This window comes from Camelus dromedarius, chromosome 3 (assembly GCF_036321535.1).
Source record: "Camelus dromedarius isolate mCamDro1 chromosome 3, mCamDro1.pat, whole genome shotgun sequence".
NCBI classification, from domain to species: Eukaryota; Metazoa; Chordata; class Mammalia; order Artiodactyla; family Camelidae; genus Camelus; species Camelus dromedarius.
In genome coordinates this window covers 31,752,100-31,779,563 of record NC_087438.1, presented here as the reverse complement: position 1 = coordinate 31,779,563, position 27,464 = coordinate 31,752,100, and the positions used below count along the sequence as shown (strand labels likewise).

The 27,464-nt window shown below is 36.7% G+C and overlaps 1 protein-coding gene across 1 annotated transcript in view; it reads left to right on the top strand.

Annotated features, from left to right (window-relative positions):
• Positions 1 to 418: 418 nt before the first annotated feature.
• Positions 419 to 27,464, top strand: part of HCN1 (hyperpolarization activated cyclic nucleotide gated potassium channel 1) — a 323,656-nt gene continuing 296,610 nt past the window's right edge. Inside the window, exon 1 of the mRNA XM_010974280.3 lies at positions 419 to 842. Within this exon, the coding sequence (XP_010972582.3) occupies positions 427 to 842 (416 nt within the window). The 5' untranslated portion in view covers positions 419 to 426. The remainder of the gene's footprint in view (positions 843 to 27,464) is intronic.

Sequence of the window (27,464 nt, the reverse complement as noted above, 5' to 3'; positions counted from 1 at the left end):
ATGTGTCCGAGGGCTCCCCAGTTCAATGTCACGCTGGGCAGAAGTGGAGCAAGAGTGGAGGGAGAGCGTGCCGTGTGCGGGCGGGGAGAGTCCCTTTCCGGCCAGCAGAGGGCAGCCGAGGGGAGGCGCTGGCGCGCGAGGGCTGAGCGGAGCCTCGCCTCGCTCGGGCAGCCTCAGCCTCAGCACCAGCCGCGCCGGAGCCCGGAGCGCAGCCACTGAGGGCAGCGGCGGCGGCGGGAGCGAGGCGCGCAGCGAGCAGCGGCGCGGGCGGGAAGCAGGAGCCGCCGCCGCCGCCGCCGCCGCCGCGACGGGCAGCCAGGCTCGGCGGCCGCCAGCTCGGGCCCCTGCCCCCTCCGCTTCGTGTCCCCGGCGCCGGGCGGCCGGCGAGTCTGGAGCCCGCGCCGTTGCCGGCCGCGTCCTCCGGGCATGGAAGGAGGCGGCAAGCTGAACTCGTCCAACAGCCGGGACGATGGTAACAGCGTCTTCCCCTCCAAGGCGCCCGCGACGGGCGGGGGGCCGGCCGCGGCCGAGAAGCGCCTGGGCACCCCGCCGGGGAGCGGCGGGGCCGGAGCGAAGGAGCACGGCAACTCCGTGTGCTTCAAGGTGGACGGAGGCGGCGGCGGCGGCGGCGGCGGCGGCGAGGACCCGGCCGGGGGCTTCGAGGACGCCGAGGGGCCCCGGCGGCAGTACGGCTTCATGCAGCGGCAGTTCACCTCCATGCTGCAGCCCGGGGTCAACAAATTCTCCCTCCGCATGTTTGGGAGCCAGAAGGCGGTAGAGAAGGAGCAGGAAAGGGTTAAAACTGCAGGCTTCTGGATTATCCACCCTTACAGTGATTTCAGGTGAGGACTCCCTGTCGCCGCCCCACCCTCCCTTCCGGGCGCGCCCTCAAACGCGCTTCCCCGCTCCGGGGAGGGGGCGCCCCGGGTCTCGCGGGGAGGGGGTGCGGGGCGGGCGGCCGGTGGCGCTGCCGGAGGCTTCTACTCCGGCGGCGGTCTCGACTCTTCTCCAACTAGTTTCCACCCAGGATGGGCTGGCTAATTAGTTCCTGTTGCCCGGGAACCCCAGGGAGGTTCTCTTCCTTTGCCTTGGGAACTTTGGGGCCAGATCGGGAAAGAAGGCCATGTGACCACCGAATGGAAAGATGCTAAGTTGTGCGGGGAAACTTTTACTTCGGTGATGAGAGTGTTACGGAAGTGGCCAGAAAGTCGTCTTGGGGGTGCCACCCTTCCTCGCACTGCTCCCCCAAGAAGTGGGTCCCTTCCAAAGAGGAAAAAGAGCGCTCCTGGGGTGAGGAGAGGATGGGACGACCGGAGACAGTGACTCACAGGTCCTAGCCGTTCCAGCCTCTGTCGTCCCTGGGGAGTGTTAATCTGTTTTTCATCTGTTTATAGGCACTGGGTATCCTCAGTGCATTTCTTCAGAATAGTGGCTGGCAGGCTGAGGAAGGGTAATTTGCGCTTGGATAGTCCCAGACTTGAGATTTAAGTGGAGCTGGCGCTGCCAGGTGGGGCAGGAGCGTGACAGGAAGCCTCAAGTTCCTGAAACGGAGACAGGGGGCGTTTCCAGAGCCCCCTTCCTGAAACAGAGGGACACCGTTTCTTGACCTTGGCTGTAGTCTATTTCAAAAATCTCTTTTCAGTTTTCCAGCTCAGAAACAAGGGCAGGAGAGCTGTCAGGGAAACTCTGCTTCGGCGAATTAAAATTAAGACGTTTCCTGATCTTATTTGTCGCGCAAATATTCATTCGGTTATAAATAAGCATTTCAGAGATTATCAAGTGAAGGTCGTGAAGTAGATCCTCTTATTAGCGTTCGGACACCCTGCACTCACGTTATATTAGCGCCTGAATAAGGTTGGGCTTTTAATTAAACACACACACACAGGCATACACACACACACGCGCGCGCACACACACACACCCACACACACCCACACACACACCCACACCTACCTCTCAGAGTGGATTTATCCGTTTATTTAGCTTAACTGGTTCAAAAAAGAAAAAGAATCAACAAAAAGAGTATTGTGCAAACTAAGCAGTTTTAATAGGCGGCTATTAAACAGTAAACATACATAGCAATAAAAAAGCATTGTTTTGAATTATGTTTAGAAACTAAGGAAAATTGCCTTAAACTCCACGCCTTAATGGGAGCTGTCCACAGTACTGAATGACATTAGCTGTAGAAAAACCCACACCCCTTCCACAGGAAACCTTGGAGCAACTGTCATCACCTTCTCTGAGATATATATACACACGCATATAAGTACTTCCATTATTTATGCATCGAGTGAATGGGTTTTAGGAAGTGTGTAATTTTAAGGCTATTATTTGCAAAAACACATGGCAAAGTCCAATGGAGGACTTACAAAAACTAACAACATTTATAGTCCATGGAAAATAAAGAGTTTGACTGAAAGAACGTTCATATTAAAAGTATCTACTAAATAATCAAACATATTTCCTCCATTCGAAAGATACTTACAGAAGTAAACTTATGAATGACCTTATTCTAATATTGTCATGTTCTTTAGAATTTTAAAGGTTGAAGCCAAATGTTGAATACTATCGCTACCCCAATCTTCAATGGAAGTATATTGCAATCCATATTACAGTTTTTTTCATGAAAAAAAACTTTACATGGAAACAGACTTCAGTTTTAATAACAAAAGTAAGCATGGTATTTCCAGAAATATATGTGGTTCAATATTTACATGCAAATAAAATACTAAACTTTGTTTATTTAATTTCACACTCAAATGGTTACTTACATATGATACTTTTGTTTCTTGAACAATGTGAAAAAAGACTATGCTTTTTCAAAATGGTGACATAGATCAAATAATTAATCTTTTGTCACTTACTAGATAAAAACATAGGGCCACCTTTCAGGAATTGGAATAGTGTGCCAAAATCTTTTGAATGAATGTAATTCATGAAATGAAAGTTTCTCCACATTTTTCCCAAGTAATTCATATGAGACAAAATGTCTCTTTTAAAATGAAAAATTACTACTAAACAAGAAGAAATTGAAATCAATTGATAGTTCAATTTTATCATGCATTTCAAAGAAATGAGAGATGATTAAAAAGTGAGCTAAAACTCTAAACAAACTCCAGTATGGAGTAGTAGTTTGGAATATTTGATATTCCCTTGCATAATTGGAAAAAGAAAATGACAGATATAAATTAAACAACTGCTATGATTTAGATTTTTAACTGGAAGGAATTTGAAAAAAATAAATTTTGAAATGCACAATTACTGTTTACACCAGTTTTCTAAAACAGTAAACTAAAGAAATAATATAAATACTTGCTTGCATATGTTGATATTTAAATCTTATTATATCATTAATGTTTTTGTATGATCTCAATACCAATATAAGATTTCCCAAAATCTATGACATGTCAGGATAATGTAATGCAAAAAAGCAAAAATAAGAAAGACAACAATTCTGGCAGTCTATTTTTCCCTGAAGGAAAAGCAGTATGAGAGTAATCACCCAGATAATAGAAATGTTATGGTCATGATCTGTTTACCTCGGACCCTTTCCTGATGAAGACACTTTAAGGGAAGTGCTTACAATGCCAAACTTATGTTCAGTAACGATTTAGTGACTTGGAAAGTGACACTTAAGAATATATTTCCATGGAGGATGGGGAATATACCAGAAATTAAAGATACCCAGGTTTTTTGTTATTGTTGTTGTTACTGTTTTTTTTCCCTTCACTACGCTAAGCCTTTGCATGACCAGGGAAGTTTGGTCTGTCAGCTCTTTGGTCAGCCCCACACTGCTGAGTGTAGCTGGCCCTGCCGCTCCAGGGCACGTCAGGACTGTAACACTGCGGCTAATGATCTAGTGTCCCTTCTCAGGGTGATTGATTTCTGAGGCAGGCTGTTCTGGCCCTGAGACTCCCAGAGAGCTAGCTCGGTGCCTCTCTCGCCGGCCTGGGCCCAGGAGTGCTGTTGCTGTGGCTGGCAGGTAGTTTTCTCCTACATCCGGTGTAAGTAGGGCAGAGGCACTGTATTTCCCTTCCTCCTCAGGGGAGGATGATGTTAGAAACCTTCAGGGACTGAAGAGGAGTCAAATACTATCAGTGCTGTTGGAAATAACTGGGTGGATGCTGCAGAATTGAGTAAAAATATCATATGCTTTTGTTTATACCATGGTATATAGTCACCCAAACTAGGGAAAATATAGTTACTTAAAAAGTAAACTTACACTGATTTTTCTGTGGGGAGGACATGGTCTTGGGCTTACTGAGTTCCCTGTGAACAACATACCCACACAAATATTTAATTGAAGGTTAAATATGATTTTGAGGTTACTAACAGTGATTATATGTTTATTAGTTAAAACTGTACTTTTCATTCATTTAACAATTAAAAAAAAATGACCCTGGCCAAACACTGTGCTTTCATAGCCAGTCCTTCACTATGATATAATCATGCAAATGAACTGAGAGACTACTTGGAACACTTCTGTGGATGGTTATTATCATGTGAGTAATTTATCTTAGAAAAATTTATTAACAAACTATTTGCCGTTTCAGGGATTCTGACGTTATTTTGTTGGATCATGCTTACATAAGTGCTTTTTTAAAAATAATGTTCCAATTCCATATATATTGCCAGCCAACATCTTGCCTCTGGTAAGGGAGAAGATTTTATATCTTGACTCATTATTTCTTCCACTGCTTTTCATCAATTAGTGTGAGTAACTGTGAAAAGCTTATTGTGTCGTAAGGATACAAGGACCCTAGAGACCGAAGTCACGTCCCGAAGATGCTGCTGGTCCTGGCCTGCTGCCTCTGCCTCATGTTGCAGCCACGACTGTGCTGATGTCAGAGGTCACTGATGTGTTCATTAGTGAGGGGAGGCTTCCTTCATATTACAGTCAGTCAGAGAGAGACCGCTTGTTTCTAGGAGCTTCTCATGAGAAAACAATTCAGCCTTCTGGGGTTTAAGGACTAATTAGCCTACTGTTGTGTTATCTTTGTGCTGAATGCACTCTGTATTCTCCCAGCAATGCTCCTTTTCTTTGCTTTCCGTATCAAAGACAGCCAAAATTAACCGTAAGAATTTATTTTTTTCTCTGTTAGGCGAAACTTTTTATATCTTTTAAATTCAATTAAGTTCTTATTGGTTTAGCAATTGTTAGGCCCAGTTAAAGTGGAATAATTGGAAAGATTTGGAAGTACGAATTTATTCAATTATTTTTTCTTAGTATATGTGTAAGTTATAAAACTTCAAATTTTATTAAATATTTCATTAGTTAATTGCACTTAGTAAATATAGTGATTATACTATCAAAATATTATAGGATGTTTTCCATTTTTTTTCCTGAGCAACCTTACCTTTAAACCTACTTTTGGGGACTTGGTGTAAATTAAGAGCCTTTGGGCAAAAACACTTTTACCAATTCATATTTAATTATGTGGACTTGTATTTACAAATTTGTATGTTGAATAATAGTGAAAGAATTTTAAATACATAGGAACCATGTATTATTTATCTTTGTTATTGTAGGCTCATTTAACGGAAGTTAATTAAACTATATCTGCTTGATACAAAACCACAAACCAAAATAGCACCAAAATATCACCAGAAAACAATTTCATTAGTGTCTGTTATTCTGCGTTATTGCGCTCAGTGAACCTGTGTCCCAAAGTGAGTATGAAGCAAGCAAAATATATCTGTGCCTTTGGTACGAGCACTTTGCCATTCTGAGTATTATTCTTCAGATAATTGACTTAACTACTTGGAGACAAAAATTGGGCTTAGGATGAGGACTTTGAAATAGAGTTTTTTGAAAGTATAGTACAAGTTATGGCAGACTGTTAGCACTGCATGAGGAGTGCTGAACATGTTCGGGGTCTGTGATAAATTTTCATTTTGTCATTTTGGGTACAGAAGTAGCAAACTATGAATTAAGCTGACACCATATATTTTAGGAGCAGAGGTAGTGGTAATGAAGAAAAAAATCTGCATGCACTAGTTAAAAAGACTGTTTTCACTTACTCTAAGTACTTCCCTCCTAAAAATAATTTTCTTTGTGAAGGCATCTTGATGGACAACTTAACATTTTTTTTCCAGAAAAAAATAATCAAGGAAAATGGTGATGCTCCCTGGTTCATCCTGGAATTTTCTGTTTTTGCAAAATAAACCTTCCTGGCTCTATTCTGTGTATGTTTGTGTGTCTGTGTGAGAGAGAGACAGAGAGAGAGAGAGAAACTATTCAAGGGACATCTGTATACAAGGGACATATGATAATTGCTCATTTATCTGACACATTTCACCGAAGTTTGAGTGATAAAAATTCATTTCATGACCCTTTTCAATTTTATTTGTTAATTTTCTCATAATATTCTTCAACCGTTTCACCTAAGAAATAACTACTCAGTTAAAGCAAAGTAGTATAATTATGCATGCTTTAGATTTACAATTTGACCATCTTATTTACATAGACCTGGTTTTTATTTTCAAGATGTTAATTATAACTCTAAAGAAGTAAGGCCAAGTACACACACATAGAGTTAGCAACTGTTTACAAATTTTGAACGTTCAGGATTGCTTCCGGTATTTCAGTATTATAAACAGTGCTGCTGCAAACGTTACTCTTCATTATATTCTGAGCAGAGAGCAGGGAATAGAAATACTGGCTATGAACATTTTGGAGATTCTGTACATATTGATTTTACCAATTAATACTGCCACCAGCTGAGACACTTCTTAAAATTATAAGTGATGTTGGTTCACTAAGGTTGATGTTCCTGTTCAGATATACACAGGGAGTTTTAGAATAGAAAGTCAAAACTGTCCTTCATTCTTTTCATCACAGAGGACATAGAGCAGCAAGTCTGATCTTACATTATGTTGTCTAATGTCTAGTAATGTTATCACACTGATTAAAACCCTTTAAGGGCTTCCCACAACTCTTAGAATACATTTGATAGACCCTACGTGAGCTCCAAGAGCTTGCATAGCTTCAGCCTGTCTGTGCACCATTATCACACACCACTCACTCCCTCAGTTTTCAGCTACCTGGGTGAATTTTCGGCTCCTAGGATCTGCTAAGTTCTCTCCTAGCACAGAGATTTTGATGTGACATTTAATTCCACTGTTTGCAACTCTCTTTTCACTTTTCATCATTCTGCATCATATCTTATTTCTCCTGGTCAGTTGGATTTCAGTTTAATCATGGTGATCACCTTCACCACCTCCACCTCCATTTTATTTTCTGTCTGGGCCTCCTGTTTCATCAAAATTTATAATTATATTTTATGTATGTCCCTCCACTAGAATTTAGGCTCCATGACTTCATTAATAGTATTCAGTTTTATATTCCTAATGCCTTAAAAAATGCACATAATAGATTTTTTTCCTAGTAAGCTTTCTCAGAGGCTTTATTTTTTAACAGGTTTTTTTGAGGTATTATTCACCTACTATACAATTCACTCATTCGAAGGGTATGATTGAATATTTTCTAGTACATTCACAGAGTTGTGCAACCATTACCACAATCAATTTTAGAAAATTTTATCGAGAAGGAACCTCAGACCCATTAGCACTCGTTTCTATCTTCTCCTTCCTCCTCCCTCCACGGCTCTGTCCAACCACTAATCTATTTTTTGCCTCTCTAAATCTTTTTTTTATTCTAGACATTTCATATCAATGGAATCATACAATATGTGTTCTTTTGTTACTGGCCTCTTTCATTTACCATTAATGTTTTCAAGTTTCCTCTGTACGGTAGCATGTTTCAGTACTCTATTTCTGTTTTGCTGAATGCCATTCCATTGTATGGATATACCAAATTTTATTTATCCATCCTTCAACTGATGGATGTCTGGATTGTGTCTAGCTTTTGCCCTTAATGAATGCTGCTGGAATGAACATTGCTATACCATTTTTTGTGTGTGTGCAGAGATGTATTTTCATTTCTCTTAGAAGTGAAATTGCTGGGTCAACATAACAGACTTTTCAAAAGTATTACAGAATGAACAGACAACGAATTAGTGTCCAACCAGAGTATACCACATTTATTCTTAGCATTAGTAAACTCAGATGAAGAAAGCTTTCTTTGCCTTCAGCAATGCCTGGCATCTCCTCCCTGCTGCCACCTGCAAGTACATGCCCCAACTGTTACATTTTCCTGCCCAGTATACAAATGACTAAATGAAACTTCAGGGAGATGAAGCAGCATGAACCTGGTGACATAGATAGACAGTAAGAACTGGGCCAGGAGTTCAGCTCTTTGAATCACTCCAGTCTTTCACCTAAAAAGAAACAAGGCTGACAGTATAAATCATTCTCCAAACCTGCAGGGAAACATTGTTACACCTAATTGTTTGTTTTTGCTCCCTTGTGAAGCCATCCCAAAGTAATATGAAAAAACACAAAGATGCACAGATGACTAGAAGAAAGAGGAGAAAGAAAACAAGGGATCTCAGAGCATTTTGGAAAATAGAAAGCTAATGGAGAAGTTACTCTTCTTGCACAGTTCTTCATCGTTGAGCCATAGTAGGGTTCAGGACATGAAAGGACCAGTTAAGAAATAGTTTCCAGGAAAACCAGGCTGAAACCAGGAGGCTTAAATAAGGGTCTCCTTAGTGAAAACAGAACTCTTAATCCTAACATTAGAACACTCATATCTGGTCGGTTCTTCCCCGGCAGCAAACTGGGGAAGAATATTTCCAGTGGGAGACATTTCAAGGTCTTCCAGTAAAAATTCTTTTTATTTGTTACCTAATGACCTTGCTAAAAGCCTCACCTATGTACATAGGGACCGTATGTATATTTTGGTATTACATTGTATGATATAATCTGAAAGCAAAAGATTACAAGACTTTTGAGAAAAGTCTTCATCAGAAAAGAGAAAAACTAACCAAACAGCAAAAGAAAGTCGAGAGAGCAGAGAAGCATTTGGGATAATGGGAAATTCAACATTATTTAAAGATACGCTAAAAATGATATCTTTTGGAAAATATTTTATCTGCACAATAAAGACAATATGCTATGAAAGTTTACCCAGGATGTAGTAAGTTGATACAGAAAGTATAGGGAACCCTTAGAATTAGAGCAAAAAGAAGAAAAAGAGAATAGAAAACATAAGCAAAATAAAGGATAATTTATAAGGTCAAAGTCTATAAAAAGAATTCCAGGATAAGAATATAGTATGAAAAATGGGTATACAGAATTAACAGAGAAATTTGAAACAAACTTTTCCAGATAGCAGGGAGTGAACTGTCTTTTCTGAGAAACTCAGCAGAGTGTTCAGCACCATAAAAGGAAAAACCCCACCAGAGGTTATCACACAGAAGCTTCAGAACACTACTGAATCAGGAAAAAAAAAAAACAAAAACAAAAAAAAAACCTTTTCAAAGAGAAAGTTACATACCAAGAAGTGGGAAATACTGTAAGCTAAATGATAGTGTGACAAAGTCTACAAAGTTCTGAGGGAAAGCGACTTCTGAAAGAACTGTATAACCTGCCATAATATGAAGATTAAATAAAGGCATGCAGAGTTCAAGAACTCTGATACTAACCACCCACATATCCTTTCTTACAAAGCTACTGGATGATGTGCTCCAGCAAAACAAGGAATTACACTAAATAACGTGAAGCAGAAGATGAGATATGGGATCCAACACAGAAGAACTTTGAAAGAGTACTCTTGAGTAGCTAGTCTTGAAGGAAATCAGTCTAGACAGAGGGCTCTAGAGAAAGGCCTTCAACATCAGCATTTGAAAAGTACTTTAATAGGTGTTGCACAGATCATCTGGAACCAGATATCTACAACTTTCATATAAATATCCATTACATTGACTACACGAATAAACAAAAGACCTTTATCAACTGCAAAATGATTTGCAGGTGTATAAAAAAAGAAAAAAAAAAACAATTGGCTCAGCAGGGAATAACACCTGGTCCTAATAATTTAAACAAGGTTGACTGATTGAAGCAAAGATTATTGTCCAGTTATTCTGGGAGGACAGGGGAAAGGTAGAGGAAGGTTGGGTATTCTCAAAAGCTAAATCCTCATCTGCCATAATTGGAACTTAGTAGGGTTTAAAGTTGATGTATCAATTTCCTTTTGAAATATGAGTTAAACGTCAAAAGAAACAATTAGGGTGTTTGAATTAAGGAAGTGGGTGTGTAGAGTGAAAGGAATGGAGCAAAGCTTACGTGTTCTTTCAATCCTTCAATACTATTTTACTTTTTTAAAACAGACTATGTTTTGAGGTGACTTACAGTTTTGTTAGGAACACAGACTCTGGAGCAAGGCTGTTTGGGTTAAAATCCCAGTATCTGGGCCTCAGTTTCCTCAATTATAAAATAGAGAAAATAATTTAGATATAAATCTTACTGGGTTGTGGGGAAGATACATATTTTATATCTGTATTATGAGTATATAGTGTCTAGATATGTAGTGCTTAGAAATTATGGTCTGCTTCTTAATGCTATGTAAGTGTTAGCTGTTATTATGAAAGTAAAATTGAAACAGAAGTAAGAGTGTGAACTGTTTGAGAAAGAAGAATATCCTTTAAGTACACACGTGACAATCTTCAGAATTCCTTAAGCAGCTGTGTCTGTGAAGGCTGGGCCCTGTAAGTGATGTGCTGTTCTGGTTTCTTTTTATCCTCAGGGAAGTCTCGGCAGCAGAAGCCCTGCTGTGCCTCAGCAGATTTTGTGGGTGCTCTAGGAAATAAGTTCACTCTTGAGGCAATAAGCACTGGGAAACTTCTAATACATCTTCTATCGGCAAGATTTTCCAGATACAACAGTATTATCTTCTAAGTTGGTATAGAATGCCACTGTGTTGACCATTTAGAAATAGCTTTTAGGAAAATTCTAATGGCATTGAGTTGCATATACTCTTGCCCATTAATCTTTATTTTCTTCAGAAAATGGCAAAAACCATTTGGGATCTCATTTCAAATCAGATAATGTTATATTTGAGCCAAATAAGATGATTCATAACTTGCCAGATTCTTTCATTTTCCTTTTTGTGGTCAGTTTTTTTTTTCCACCCATTGGAGCATAATTGACTTACAATGTTGTATTAGTTTCAGGTGTACCGCATAGGGAGTCGATATTTTTATACATTACGAAATGATCACTGTGATCAGTCCAGTTAGCATCTATCACTATACAAAGTTGTTATGATATTAATGATTATATTCCCTATGCTGTATGCTACATTCCCTGTGACATTTTAATTTTATACCTGGAAGTTTGTACCTCTCCATCCCCAACATCTATTATTTACTGTAAAATTTAATAGTCTATTAAAAATGGTTGTTTAGAAATACAGTTTAAGAACAGATCTTTTTTTATGTCATTTTAGAGCAGATGTCATATATTGCCCTTGGAATGTGTTAGCCTTGTTATTTTTTAAAAAGAAAATATACCTTACTAAAAATCATACAATCCTGGTTATTTGAGAGATATGAGCAGAGGCTGAGAAAATGAATATTGAAGATTTTATGAGTAATAGTTCTAAGGAGAATGAGTATTCTTTATTTTTTCTGTAGAAGAGTCATTCATTGTTGAAATACTTATTCTTAAAAAGGTTCTTTGTTCTGAGCAATAACTTTGGTGTTGGTGTTGAATAATCATGTAAGTGAATTAGGATGAAGATTAGAAATAGACTTAAAGATTTAAATAAAGATTTAAAATAATATAATTGTCTGGGATTCAGATGTACTTTTAAAAATACATAAAATAGCAGAAATATGTGCTAAAATCACTTAGTTATGGTTGTATGTGTATTGAGTAATATAGATAACCCCAGAATTCTACTTGTTGTGATTACTGATTCTACTAATCATTCGTGACTGTCCATTTCTGTCAGTGACGCTTAGGCTTCTAGGCCTAGAGAACACCCTAAGAATCAAATGAAAGCTGTCGATTTTCTGCCTGGGAAAGTGCTTCTATTCACAAAATTTCTGTCTGTGATTTCAAGAGGTTTGTGGTTCCCTTGAAGCACATTTATTTTTGGACTCCACCTTAAGACTTCTTGAACTATCCAATATTTTTACACAGGAATATGACACTAAAAACAATGTATGGAAGACCCAGAGAGAAAGCGTTTTGCTTCGGTCTTTAAGAATTAGAGCTGTAGCTAGAAAGATTTGCTTGGGAGGGAGAGAATTCCATTAATCGAGTTAGTTCAATTTTGAAACTATGGTTGTGGATATATAATAAAAATGCCACAGACAACAAAAACCAAGAATATAAACTATATATAATGAGTTATACAATAAAGAGTATTAATCAATTAAAATAATTGAGTAAAGTCCATTGTTATCAGATTGCAACAAAATTGAATCCAAATAGATTTAAATTTATAAAAGGTAAAAATAACTTGAATCAGAGTTCCTAGAAGAATATTAGTGAATTATTTAATAATATTGCTATGGGGGAGAGCTTTCCATCAGGTGACCCTAAAGACTATGTAAATTGTTGCCACCTTTCTAAAGGTCAGTTTGACCCAATGTAAAAAAGTTTTTGAAAATGTATAGGCTAGTACATTATTTTACAGGAAAAATATGATGCATTTGTAAATACATGGACACAGGGATGATTCCTGTAATATTCTTCATAGTAACAGAAAATCATAAACAAATAAAATGTGAGTAAAATTTCCACCCTATCCTAAACCCCAGTTAACAGGTATGCCCTGTATCTCTGCCCTGACTTTTCTTCATAGAATTTCTCACCATTTCTTATATTAAATGTTTTGTTTACCTCATTTGATTACCTCTCCTCATCTATAATTTAAGCCTCACTTAGGGTGAGAATTTTTTTTTATTGTTTTAACCATTTTACCTCCAGACTAGATGCGTGCATGACGCAAAGTATGCACATAATAAATATGAATGAGTGAAGAAACTTAAGAACATGAGGCTTAGTCTTGGGTTTTGTACACAATTTCCCCTGCATTTTCTACAAAAAACCTGAATATTTTAATTTACTGTGGATAGCTTAATCTGATATACAGAAACATGTTTTTAGAAATAAGATTTTATGCTATTTAAAATAATATACAGGCGTACTTGTATTAATTCTATTTACAATAATGCTTGCTTTTATGTAGTTTCTAAAACATCTAAAACATCTCTTGGGATGGCTTGTTTCACAACCTATAAAAACTAATTTTATTGGCTTTGGAATCACTGGAATCAATGCTATCTTCATCAAAATAGAGTTGAAAATATATTTCTTTGGGCAATGACATTAAGAAAGAATAACAGTTTACTTTCTTGAATTCTTGTATGTATCATCCTTTTTTTTTTTTTTTTTTTTTTTTTTTTTGCCAGATTGCACTGCTTGGTATAATAGTGAACATTTTGTTTTAAGCCCTATTGTATAGGAATGGAAAATTAACACTGTTTCTATAGGTATAATTAATAAAATATTGAGTCAGTGTTTTGAAAGAGGATTAATTTTGAGTTTTAACTCTGTGGTAAGCAGGTTCTTTTATTGTGTTCACTATAAAGATCAAAAATTTTAACCAACATTTTTCTGAGTAAGCACTACTAAATTGGTTCTTACGTAGTTAATGGAAAGGATATCATAGCCCTCAATACAAGAAAATTGAGGTTGGCATAATTTTCAAAAGGAAAGGGAACTTGAGTCTAAGAAGAAAGCAGTAGTTTGGTTTTTGGACATAAGAGCAGAGCAAATGGGTAGTAAAACCAAAAATACCCTGGACAACTGCTACAGCAAGACTATCTCCTTGAACCTGAAGGGTAAGTCCCAATTAGGAATCGACCTGTGACAACCGCAAGACCTGTGTTTTGTGAACCTCCACGTAGGTCAAAGGAAAGAAGTAATGGGAAGCAAGGTCATCTGATAGACCTGAGACAGGCGGGCCTCCCATGTAACCAACTGGTATTTGTTGGAAGAGGAGCCAAAACTGACATGGGATTTGCACAATCCAGTAGCAGGAGGTCTGCAGTCATTTTGGGGGCAGGAAATATATGTTAGGGGCCTGGAACAACTTAACATACCAGACAGTAGGGAAACTGTCAAAGACTACCAAGGTAGTATAAAAAAATATATAGGGGTCAGCTTGAAGGAGCCAAGATGGGATTCAGGAAGCATAAGAATTTCAATGAATTCAAACTTACCAAGTGTTTAAACTTAAGTTCATAATAATATAAAAAATGATTATCCAGTGAAACTCATAGGGACCCAACTCATTACCTTGAAACCTGGGAAAACAAAAGGAAAGAATCAGGCATTTACCCTGCCTTTCCTATTTTATCTGAACCAATGTTTAAGCTTTGTAGTGGAGGAAAAGAGTATCCTTATAAAATTATTAAAAGTAATACATGAAAAGATAATAATATAATTAGAAAATCATGATTTTGCTATCCTCATTCAATGAATGATCTAGATATTGGTCAGCAGTAGGCACTCAAATACAGAGGGTGGAAGAACATGCTGAACTTGGACTTTGAGTGTGTAATCAGCAAAATCAAGTGTTGGAGAACTGACTGGCCTGCCACCCAGGGTCTTCCACAGATAAACAGTAAGAGAAAAATGGGATGGAGGGGAATTTGTCAATTAAGAGATGTTCTGAAAATGGAGGTTTTGGACAGAACAAACTATACAATCTAGGGATGCACAATTGTGATGAAATTATAGTGAAATTTAAGGAAGCAACTACTATGAAAGTCAACAGAGCTGTTATTTTGGAGGGGGGATGGGGGCTGTGATGGGGACTGTGTACATGAATGAGCTTCTTAGGTGGGTGGCAAAGTTCTAGTTCTCATCCTGGGTGGTGATTTCAAGGTTTTCTGGCTTATAATAAATCACTGTTATCTCTAGTTTTCTGTATCTGTTTTATTTTACAATAAAAAGCAAAGAAAAAAAGGGGATAGGTCTTAATTTCCAAAAAGAAAGATCAAGCTATAATGAAAAGAAATACAATATTACTATTTATCTCTGTGTTTTACTCACAGATCTGATTTGTATTTGCAACAAAACTCTAATAATGCTAAGGCAAAGCAATGAGATGCCACTTTATGGTGGGGAAATGACTTGTATAATCTCAGAAAAATCAGAACCTTAATTCTTTTAACTTGATTTGAGGAGATGTTCAACCTCTTTGAAGCTAATCTGTAAAATTTGAGAAAATCATGTCTATCCCCTTAAGAGATAATAAGATAGTGAAAAGTCTCACACGTATCCAATAAGTAATGAATATTAAATTCCCTTTTCACTTTTTTTGTTATCCTGTTAATGGTATGTAAGTACAAATAAGTAAGTAATAGTGGTTTTTCTAAAACACATGAGATACTCATAAACTCACTCATTCAGTACACATTGAGTGCTGAGTATGTTTTCAGGGACTATTAGATGCTTTAGATACAAAAAAGAATAAAACCAAGTCACAGCCTTTTAGAGGTTTTTTTGTCTAGTAAAGGAGATAGGCACAAAAGAATGTAACTCTAATGGAAGGAAAGAATACTGATAAGAAACTTGTATAAAATTGTACCACTAGAGAAAATGATGCATTAATTCTATAATATTTAATCATCAGCTAAATTTTAGAATTTTAAACTATTTCTCAGATTTTTTTTCACAAACCATTACAAATAATCAATACTTTTGTAAGTAATTTTTTTTTTTCCTAAAAAAGCAGTACCTCTGCTGGGGTAAAATTCTCTTGGATTTTTAACATTTAAATCTTTATAGTCCTTGTTACACTATTGTGATTACCAGAAAGCATGAAGTATTTTCAGGCTTGTTTTAAAAGGCAAGTTGAGAATTACCTCAAAATTGTGTATTTAAAAGAAAGAACAATCCACTGGAAAATGGCAAAGGGATTTATTTACTGATTGAAATGTGGACTGCCTCTGTATCTCTTTCCGATGTAGAATAAATCTAATGTATATTCCTTCTGTGTTAACAAATCATGTTGGAAAGAGAGAGAAAAGCTCTTAACCTACTTTCCTATCTTCAGTTTTTAACTTTATCATGCTTGTTAATTGCCTGGGTGTCCTTTAACCATCTATTTCCATGATTCTTTCCCAGAGGCTTGGTTTAATTTTAAAAGTGCAGTGTACTCAGCCCTAATTATGTGAGAGCTCACTGTAGGCAAACAGCAAGAGATAGTAATGACCAAAATGTCTTCTTAAATCAGTGCCAGGATACCACAAGCACAATGCTGTAAACATTTAATGACTAGGAAATACAACTATATAAGGTAATACTTAGATGCAAGTGATGTTTGAAAATAGGATTCCTTCCTTAGAAACATGACTTTACTAGGTGTGATTTTTAAAATACATAATTTTTGTAATTTTACACATTTTATTTCTCTTATCAAGTGTTTAAACAAGCTGAATACTCGCAGTCTCAACTTCTTTTCATAATCAGTAACTAGACATGAGGTGGTTCTACTTTATCTGAACTGGAATATAAGTTCACAGAATATGCAGTCTGTGTGCCTAGAAATACTGTCCCTTGTTTTCTTTGAAAAGCATGCTACTATTTTGACTTAAATGTCCATAGTAAATCAAGAAATTAAGTATTATCTGTCACTGTTATTTTTACGTTAATTTAGTGGGAGAAACAATTACTGTTGAAATGTTTTAACTGGCCATATATGGTAAAATCAAGAGTCAGTGGTTTATTCTACAAAGGATGGTCAAAATGCAGGATTACCTCCTAAGTTCAAACTGTCACACTCTTCTAAGTGCGTTTATTTATATTGTCTCACTGAGTCCTTGGAGCAACTCTGCAACAGGTACTATATGCATCAAACTAGAGCTTAGGAAACCAGATTATGGAGAGGTTAAGGAGTCAGACAGCTTCTCAGTGGGAGAAGCTGGGATTTGAACCCAGGTTCTGTGTGAGAGCCCACACAGAATTTGCCCAGAGGAATTCAGTCATATCCTGATCGGGTGTTTTTCTGACTTTATGAAAAATGTACTGTTGGAATTTATTTATTATTTTCCAGGCTATAAGAATCTTATTTAGCTGATCATATTGAGTAGGAAATGCTGCCCCATTAGCCAAATATTGGCTGCAGTGTTTTGAGAGCTTCATTTCTGGTTCATTATGTTGGATTGGAGTCTATGAGTCAAAACCTAATTATTTCAAATGTTCATTTGTTTTTCTATAAAGCTAAATATTTGACAGTAAAGAGTTAAGGGTAAATCCTGAAAATTGGAATGTTCTTATTCGAGCAGGCAAATAAAACAGAAATGAAACTATAATGACTTCTTTTGACTCTGCTTAAGTTTAGTACTCCAGAATGTATAAGAACCAGTGAAAACAATTCTAATCCTAAAAATACTTTTGATTTCCTTTCATTATGTTTTCCTGCATTCTTGTAACTGACAGTGCTTACATACCAAAACAAGCAGACTATACAAATGAAAATAGCAATGAAGAGCTATACTACTCAAAACGAAGGCATTGGGAGGTATTTGGAAATAGAAAGAAGCTATAAAACTTTAGCTACAGATATTATTGAAGAGAGATAGTTACACACAAAAAGGTCAGTGTTTGCCATTAGATTGCAATCTGCCACCGTATAAATGTTATATATTGGATAGCTTATAAATTGTAGTTCTTTAAAATAATGGATTACAATTGCTTGGGAAAATTTAAGAGGGTTTTCGTTAGACTTAGAATGTACTGAAAAAAGGCAACTAAGAAAGGCAAGAAACTGTGTAAGGTTTTATGTGGCAGATGCCTAAGAAATTCCCCCAAACTATTGTCCTACTGTGCTTCTGAGATCATTCCCTCTGGTTTCTTAAGGTACAATAACAGGATGATACATCTAATGGAATCACTGCTTCCAAAGATAATTATTTCATAACTCACCATTGCTTACTGGGACTGTGGAGCAGCAGAAATAACCTGAGAACCTAAATTCCAAACAGAATTAGGAAGAATAAACACAAAGATATTGGAGAAAGGAAATACCCTTCTGAAACTTATCAGTTTAAAAAACAAAATTAATTTTAAATCCTTAGAAAAATAAGTTGGCTAACATTATCACCAATCTTCAAGATCAGAATTTCCTGGATAATAATGTGTAATTAAAAAATGTATTTCATCATTTCTCCTCTCTAACTTAAGTAAATTTAAATTCTTTGTCTGTAAGAAACATGCTTAAAGCACTTCACACAACACAAAACAAAACAAACCCTTGGCTCTTGGTGGTTTTTGCTGCTTTCATAGTTTACAAACTTTTGTAAAGATAAATTTATATTCACTTTCTCTCCCTTGTTTATCATTACTCCTAAACCCTACATTACCTGGCTTTCCATTTGAGTAATATCCTGGAAAAAACCAACCAACGAATCAAATAACACATCTTGTAAATATCATTTAACTTGCTTGTTTCTAAATTTAGTAAACAGTTTCCAGACCTTATTTAACTTGACCCTTATTGGTACTTGACACTCCTTCTTGACTTCTCTGTCCCTCTTCTCCTTTGGTTATCTTCCTGCATCTCTGCCCACTGCTTCTGAAAGTCCCTGTCAAGCTCTAACTCTTTGACCATTAGCTTATATGTTGATTCTCAAGGTCTAGCTTCAAGGCCTCTTCTCTCCTCTGTACGCATGCTCCTTGGGAAACGTCATCCATTGCCATGTGCTGAACTACCACTGCCTATATGCTAATGATTCTCTGATGTGTTCCAGCCCACAGTATATTCCTTAGCATCAGACCACATATCCAATGGCCTTTTTAATTTATTGTGTTACCTTTGACCTGATGTCCAAAACTGTTCCTCATCTTATCTTTCCTTAAGGATGGAGTGATTAACATTCCTACTTAACCCTAAATCTCAGTATTATCCTAGTTTCCTTCTTGTTCTTCCCTGGCACTCAGGCTTTGGTGCACAGGTGTGTACATGGGCATGTATACACCACACACACACACACGCACCAGACTTACTGTGCCTTACTCATTCTACCTCTTAAATAGCTCCTGAATCTGTCTCCTCTCTACCACCACTGCCATGGATCGGGTCCTCTTCTCTCTTATTTTTCTGTTATGACTGGTCATTGGTTTTTAGTGTGGCTCCACTTCTGTCCTCCAAACCAACACTATGTTGTGCCCACCACATTTTGGTTGTTTGTGAACATACACACAATGGTCTATCATGTGTCTGTATTTTTTTCACATTTTCCCAACTATTTAATATGTGTTTAAGGACAAAACCAAAATTAAAAGCTAAATAGAGAACTTTATCTAGTTATCTATTCTTTGGAGTTAGGCAGAGAAATAGTGCTGGGTTACAGAATTAAACTAGAGATAATAAACCAGAGCCAGATAATTTGTAATGAAATTCAAGAGGCAGGGCTCTGGAGAAATTTCTCTGAAACTCCACAGCTCTGCAATTCAATTTAATACAGATTTACTAATCACCTACTGTGTACCAGCCACGAAGCCTGACCCAGGATAGAGCACCGACGAAGGCAGACATGACTCTTGTTTTTTTCTGAGCTTACAGTCTTGTGTGAAAGACGTGCATTAAGTGAGTAATGAGAGATGATCACTGTAAAAAGGAAAACTACGGGGTCATATATAGAAGGATGGGGCTAGGGGTTTACTCTAACTCAGGGGGTTAGGAAAAGCCTCCATGAAAATATGACAGTCGAACTTAGAATTTGAAGACAAAAAGGAACTAGTGAGGTAAACCGGTAGTTTCAGATGTGAATGAGACTAGAACTAAAAACCTGATAAATAACTCTTGTAAAGAAGCAACTGCTGATAACATTTGTTGTTTTCTATCAGTATTAATTGGGTAGATAAGATAGGCTGATGATAGATAGATAGGTAGGTAATAGTTGTGTCTCTTAAGGAAAACACTGCATATTTATTTTTTATAATGTGTCATTATAGCCTTTGCCCGGTTACCCTCTGGCATTGATTGTATTTGAAAATACTCCCATTCAAGGCTCAGGTTTCCCACAAATCTTTCAACACATAAATGACCATTCTTTTAGTCTGTATTCTTTTAAAATTTATTTATAATTCATATTCCATTATCCTGAGGCTGCATACATTTTCTGATTATTTTAGCCATTCTATTTTTTTTTTTTTTCAAATTCCTTCCGTAGCATTTATGTCTTCTACCTCCTTTTGGCTCTGATCCCCCTCCTCTACCATTTATATGAGTAACCTGAATGTCTTGTTCCAAGACAGGCTCCAAACATGTCTTACTCCAAACATGGTAAAATTCTTCTGACTTCCTTAAAGAGAAACAGGAATTAAAAAATATTTTAATAGTGCAATTATGGTTTTCCTTTATTTTACTTAATATACCTTTAAAGATATCTGAATAATAAATAGAACTATATAGGTTTATATAGACTTGCCTGTGCGTGCACATGTGTGTGTATGTATTTTTCTAGAGCAAGTTACATCAGTCTTACTCTATATAATGATAAGATGCATATTTAAAATATGATGGTTTTTCTGAAGTCTTCATAGGCAGTCTGACTGATACTCATGATGACAAAGCAGATTATACTGGAAAAACTAGGTGATAAAATGTATGTGAAGATTTAAATAAAGTAGTACCTCAAACAAATCTAGGAATGAAGCTTGTGTGTATCAAGTCCAGCCGTGTCAGTATACTCACATGTTCATATTCATGCACATACATACTTTATAAATTGTGTGAAGCGGGGAAGTCCACGCACAGCTGCAGTGGAGAGCTCCCCATTTGTCTTGATCTATTTAATGACCAACAGGGCTGAGTCTGGGCAAAGTTGTGAAGCACGAATAATCTGTGGTCTGCTCATCAGCCTTTTCTACAGCATTTTCCCTTTTCACTCTTGAGCCTGTTTCCCGTTAAAACAGAAAAGTATCTGACATCAACCATTATTAATGATATCCAAAGTGTATACCAACTGAGGTGACTTTATCCTATTTTTGTACTTATATTTTTATATCTAATGCTGGAAGAGACATTGTTCACAGTGGAAAGAAGTGAGCAAATTACTTGGATGCAGGCAGGTGATGGGAGCTGCGCAGAGATGACCCTTAAATCATATTAGGCTTACTTGGTTCTTCCTGAAGCTAAAGCTGATTTAATGCTTTGGGATGATCCAGGGAAAGGTCAGAAAATACAGTCGACTATAACATATGGGGCTGAGGTTGAAGAACATAAATTTGTAATACCATCCTTGGCATGGTGGTATGATTTTTCTCGAACAGTTCTGCATCTCTGTGTATGCAGAGAGAATTCACATCATAGCCTAGATCCACATTTGGGTTTGGCTGGTGGATGCATTTGAATGAAGGATCACTGGTGACCCAGTGGGCTAGAGAATGAATGCTCTCAGTGCGAGGTCCAGGGTGTGTGGGAGAGGAACAGCCAAAAAACGTTTGAATGAATGAGTAAAAGACATAATGTAACTAGCAAATAGAAAGAAAGAGAGGACTTGGCTGGCCTAAGATATCTTAAGGTGCAGACATTGATTTCATGCCATATCTGAATTAGGAGCAAAGCTAATATCAGACTAGGTGTTTGAGGAGTGTTGCAAATTATCTGGAAGTATGTGGCAATAGGTCTCTCCCAAGATATACCTTATAAAATTCAGAGTAGTAGTGAGGATACTGGTTCCAGAAGGGTTAGTGAATCAAATTTTCCAGGAAATTATATTGCCACTTATTTATGTGTTCCAAGTAATAATAATTGGTTAGGAATTTGGAAGTTATGTGCTACCCACACACAACAGGCAGTAGGTGCTTTTATATCCGGACATTTCTTACTGAAAACGCATTCCATTCATTCTGTACTTCATTTTAAATCCCCAAATATTTTTAATTGTACTCTAAAATATATTAATGAAACATTGAATTTTCATGATATTGAAGAATCTTGTCAATTTAAACATAATTTTCTGATTTATGTGTAATGCCTAAATACACCTATGATAATTTTAAATTAATTCTAAGAGATGGAAGAAGACACAAAAGTTAAGTTGTATCAAATAAAAATGCATTACTGTTAGTCCTGGTATATGTCACATAATATTCTCTGTTTCATCCTTACAAAACTTTGTTAGGGTTCGTAACATAAGTTTAACATAAAATTATGAGCAAATATGCTAAATTATGTAGATAGAAGATAATCAGTGAAGAAATATATTCTTTGTAGAATGTACATTTTCCTCTTTTTATTCATTATTTTATTGAGCAGTCTTAATGATTGCATCCTCAGAGAGTTCTGTGGCACTTAAAAATATAGACCTCTAAGTTTTCCTTATAAAATTGTTTTAAATGACTAGATTCTCACGGGAGGCATTTAAACATTTTTGCGTATTCATCCCAAAGAGCTAATTTACATAATTCATAACAAGTAGCTTAATTTCAGGCAGATTTGTGTATATGTATAGACTAAAAGTCAATGAAAATTAACATTTTAATATTAAAATTTAAAGCATAACTATTTTATGGAAAGCTTAGTATAATACCTAAAATGCTTTCATTTATTATTCAAATGTCCTAGTCTGTTATTTCATCAAAGAGAAAAGCATTATTTTGCCCTAAACATTAAAAGAAAAATTACTGAAAATAATTTTTGAAAATAAATAATGGGAAGTAACTTGGGGAAATATGTATGTTCAGACTTGAAATTGTGAGTAATGGAATAAAAGCTAGGACCAGAATGATTCTGCTGTGCCTTTCTTGTGGTAAAAAGCATAAGGTCAAATTTGTGACGGTTGCTTAGGAGTCTATTTTAGAATGTCTTATCAGCTGATTGTAGCTATAGAAAACTTTATTTGAAGACAAACATGTTTCTCTATCACCTCTAACCTCCCACTTGTGATGCTGATATAAGCAAAGAATTGTGCTGCTTGAAAAAGCCACTAATGACTAGGGATGGTTGGTGGAATTTAAAAAGATAACCTAAAGAGCTCCCGGTGTCCAAAGATGGAACAAATTGAGCAACTAAATAAGTAAAGTAGTATTGAATTATAACCCAAAGTTTAAAATAAATATCCATGAGTCCATTTTGATGTAAATAAATGACTGAATCAATCGATAAATGGAGAAGAGACAAATCTCCCGTGTCAAAGAGTTCCAAATAATTTATACAGCTACTCATCCCTAAAGGAAGTGCGCTGTAACTCCCCGTTCTTTCCTTGTGTGCTGTTAGTAGTGACTTCTTTCAAAATAAGAGTGGAAACAGGAGTAACTTTACAGTTGAGAAACCTGACCAACACTACTAGCTAGATGATCAAGATTAACAGAGATAAATTATGTTGCTGGTTATATACTCTTGAACATGATGTGGTTTCTGTCTCTGGTCTCCCTTCCCCAAACCCATAATTCCAGTCTAATCATGAGAAAAGCATCAGACAAATCTTGATATTGAGGGATATTTTATAAAATATCTGACCTGAACTCTCCCCAAATATCAAGGTCATCAAAATCAAGAATAGACTGAGAAACTCCCACAACCAAGAGGAGCTGAGACATGACAGGTAAGCTGTAATGTGATATCCTGGATGGAATCCTGGGACAGGAGAAGGACATTAGGTAAAAAATAGGGACATCTGAATAAAGTAGGAGTTTGGATAATAATTTACCAACATTGGTTCATTCCTTAGACTAATGTAAGATGTGAAAATAAGGGTATGAGGTTAAAGAGAATTCTGTACTGTCTTTGTAATTTTCTGTAAATTTAAAATTATTCTGAAACAAAGCTTATTAAAAAAAAAAAGACAATCAAGGCAGCTTTTTAACACCAGAGATTCAGAGAACACAGGAAAAGCTACAAGCCTCTCTAATTTAAAAAATGCTGCTCTTTTGCATAACATTTTTCTTTATTTTTTTCATGACACCATTTATATTTCCAAACTGTTTAATATGACAATCTTCTGTTCCAAACAATTAGACCAGAAGCAGATACTTTTAGGCAAAATAAATCTCCTTACTCTAGTCAGATATTTTGACCTGTGTCCCTAACCAGTTTTTAATTACTTTATGGAATTCAGTTCTTTTGTTTCACACTGAATTGGTAATATATTTACTTGTTATGTCTGCAAAGGAATGCTAGTGATCTGCCTGTGAATACTAGTAATACACTTAGTTTAGAGAGGTGTCCTCTGAAAACACACTATGACCAGTTGAGCTTACTGAAGCTGAGGGAAGGTTTTACCATCATTTCCAGCTTTTGAAATCCATTATCATGATGTTAATAACATTAAAAAAGCCAAAATTCTGTAGATGTGTATAAAATAACACCTAGCATTTTCTGTACAAATACACTAATAATTCAAGTAGCCATTGTCTGTGCACAGTAGATAATGTGGCGTGATAGGATGCTCACATGTAGTTTGAAGCTTGAGGCACAAGCCTAGTGACCCACAGTTCTTCGGTGTTTTATGACTGGTCAAGTGCATTCCAATAGTCAAACCAATTTATACAGCTAGACGTAATATTGGATTACGTATATTCCACAAGGATCTTTCTCTTACTCTTTCTTTCCCCTCCTCCCATTTCCCCATGACACTTTTGAAATTCAGGAGAAAAAACATTTTAAAATACAGTCTTTAACTAAAGTATTTTGACTCTCAGCATAAACATCTTTCTTATATGGATTACAAATTTTAAACCAGCTAAGAAAAGATGTTTTATCTCCTAAGTCAGATTTAAGGACTTTGCAAGAAGAAAATCCTTGAGTGTAACAATAGCAGGTTCTCTGCTACCTCTGACTTACTTATTGGTAACTCAGAACTGAAACCATGCCAGTCTCAAGGACACAGTCTTAATACTGAACTAATGTGTATAGTGGAACATTTCATTCAAAGTTTTACTATTGAAGGTGAATATATTGAATTGAATAATTATGTGACAATTGCAATTGAGTCCATCTCCATAACTTTTTTCTGTGTGGTAGTTAGCAAAGAATATTACACTAATCAGAATTTACTCAACTTCTAAGCAATGAGTTATAATTATATATCACCATGTTTGAGGTGCTGAAATAGATTCAAAGAGTTAGTCATAAATCTTGCTCTCAAGGGCCTTATCGTTTAATGGAGAAGGGAAGATTGAAGGCTGTAGAACTTATATAAGACATTTTAATAATATTTTATCATACATATTATTTGATAATCTATTGCATACTGGAAATGGTTTTCTGGTAGTAAACAAGGGTTAAAAGAACAGATTAATTACTTAAAACTTGGAAGTTCCAGAGAGTTAATGGAGGGAGGTGGCATTTAAGCTGGACCTTGACAAGAGGTGGGATTTCGGTGGTGGAAACAGAGAGGAGAGAACAGGAGTTTTAAGCACATGGTACGACGTGAGTGATCACAACAGAACAGTAGGGAAGAGTAGTGGGAGATAGCAAGGAAGGTATATGGAAAATGCATTTTTCTCAAAAATGACTGAGGAATGGGTTTGGGTTTTCTGATTGAGAATGCATTTAATTAATGTTTTAAGCACATGTGTTGCCATTTTCCAAGGAATTGAAGGACTTAGTGTTACATTAAGAACAATTCGTATGATGGCAAATGTAACTTAGGGTAATTAAGTTTCTTTATCATCCATATGTATCAGTTACTCTTGTAAAGTGAGATTAAGGAGTATTTATTTGATCTATTTTGTCACGTACAGTTTACTTGGCATTTTTCCAATAAAAGCTAATTTTTGGGGGGAGGAGGAGATCTCCTTCTTGATAAGTGCATTGTAATTAACTATGTTGTAGGATTTTGTGATTATATATGTTGCTTATATCCTTTGAAAAATAGGCATTAAAAGGAGGATTTACTCATTTTCTGAAAAAAATGAGACTTTTTTCCCAGGTGATAAATCCTGGGGTAAAAGAGCTTATGCTGAGTATAGATCAAACATAAGAGAAATTTTCAGATTAGACTGTAGTAAAAATGGAGGCTTCCTTGGATTTCAGTAGTGTGGGGACCTGACAGTTTAACAAAGTAGCCCTGTTCAAATACATGGTCCGGATTTATATCATATTCTAATGGAAGCTGATTCCCTGTTAGCATTCTTCACCTGCATCTCTCCAGGAACATGCACTGCTAAGTTTGTAAGGTCTTTGGGAGCAGTATTTTAAAGAAGCCAAAGAAGCCCAGGGCCTGCACTAGGAACTGAAGTTCTCTCCTCGTTTCCATGGTTTGACTCAAAAATAAGTAGAATGTGTTAGATTTAGAATGTTTCAATTAACTTGTTTTTTCAGGAAGAAACAAGTTTTGATAAAGCATAATTTGAAGATTCAGGGAATTTTGTTTTTTGACTCTGTGTTCCTAAATTTGCCTTTCCTCCTTTTCTTTCAGTCTGTGTGGACTTAACATACCGCATCTATGATTCAGAGCAAATTTCTTCCCCTTTGGTCTATATCTCATGGCTCCGCTCATCCACAGCTATATTTCCTTTGTGTTTACTCTTCATATTCATTTTCTATTAGTTTCTATACAATCAGCTTTCAAATGTGATCAGATTTCTCCTAGTCTTGAAAAACAGTAAACAAATATACACCTCCCCTCACTCCAGTCACAGAGGGAGATTTCTTTAAATAAATAAAAGAATAGGCAATTGGTAATTTGTTCTTCATAATAACTTACTACCATCGCTTTTGTAATGGTATCCTATCTTTGCATGATTAATCCAAAACGTTATCTCCATCTTTATGTTTCTCAAATCTTGAGCATCATTCCTTGTGCCTGTTTCCTAGTTTTATCTGTGCTTCTCCAACCTTGAACTTTCTGCTCTCTGTACTTAACCTGCATTCCTTTATTCCCCCTACACTCACTACTCATCAACTCTACTCACATGAGTCCTAAACCAGTACTTCTGCTCCTGACAGTCCTCTTATTCTTTAGACTATTTTTTTTTCCAACTGAAACAGACTATTTTTACAGAGTGTTCTTCCAGCCTCCTCAAAATGAACATGTCCACATGTAAGTGAAATCTGACCAAAAACTAGATCTTCCCAGTTACTCACTTCAATACTTGGCATCACCTTTAAAACCTTTATTCCATGTCCTCCAGTTGAAATCTTCGTATCAGCTTCCCTTTCCTTCCTTCCATTTCTGCACTAGGTAACGTCAGAAGAGGAACATTTTTCCTCTTTCTCTTTTGTTCCCACTGTCTCCAGTCAAGTCATTCACTCATCATCCTCATCACCTCCTACTACCATAACGTACTTCTTACCGAACTTGCTTTTCATTTCAATTTATCATTTACATTGTTTTCACTGCAGTTTTCCAAAAGAAAAAAGTCATAATTCATTATGCCACTGTTATTGGAGAATTACCATACCTTCCTGTTGTATTCTATATTGACTCCAAATTCTTTTGGCTACTTTTAAATTCCTTTCTGGTGGAACTCCATTGTACCTATTCTCTCTATTTCTGACTTCTTTTCAGAATTTCTGGAATTTCCAGAACTTCTCTTTTGCTCTGCAAGGACTGATTTCGGCCCAGCCTTTCAAATATTTCCACACT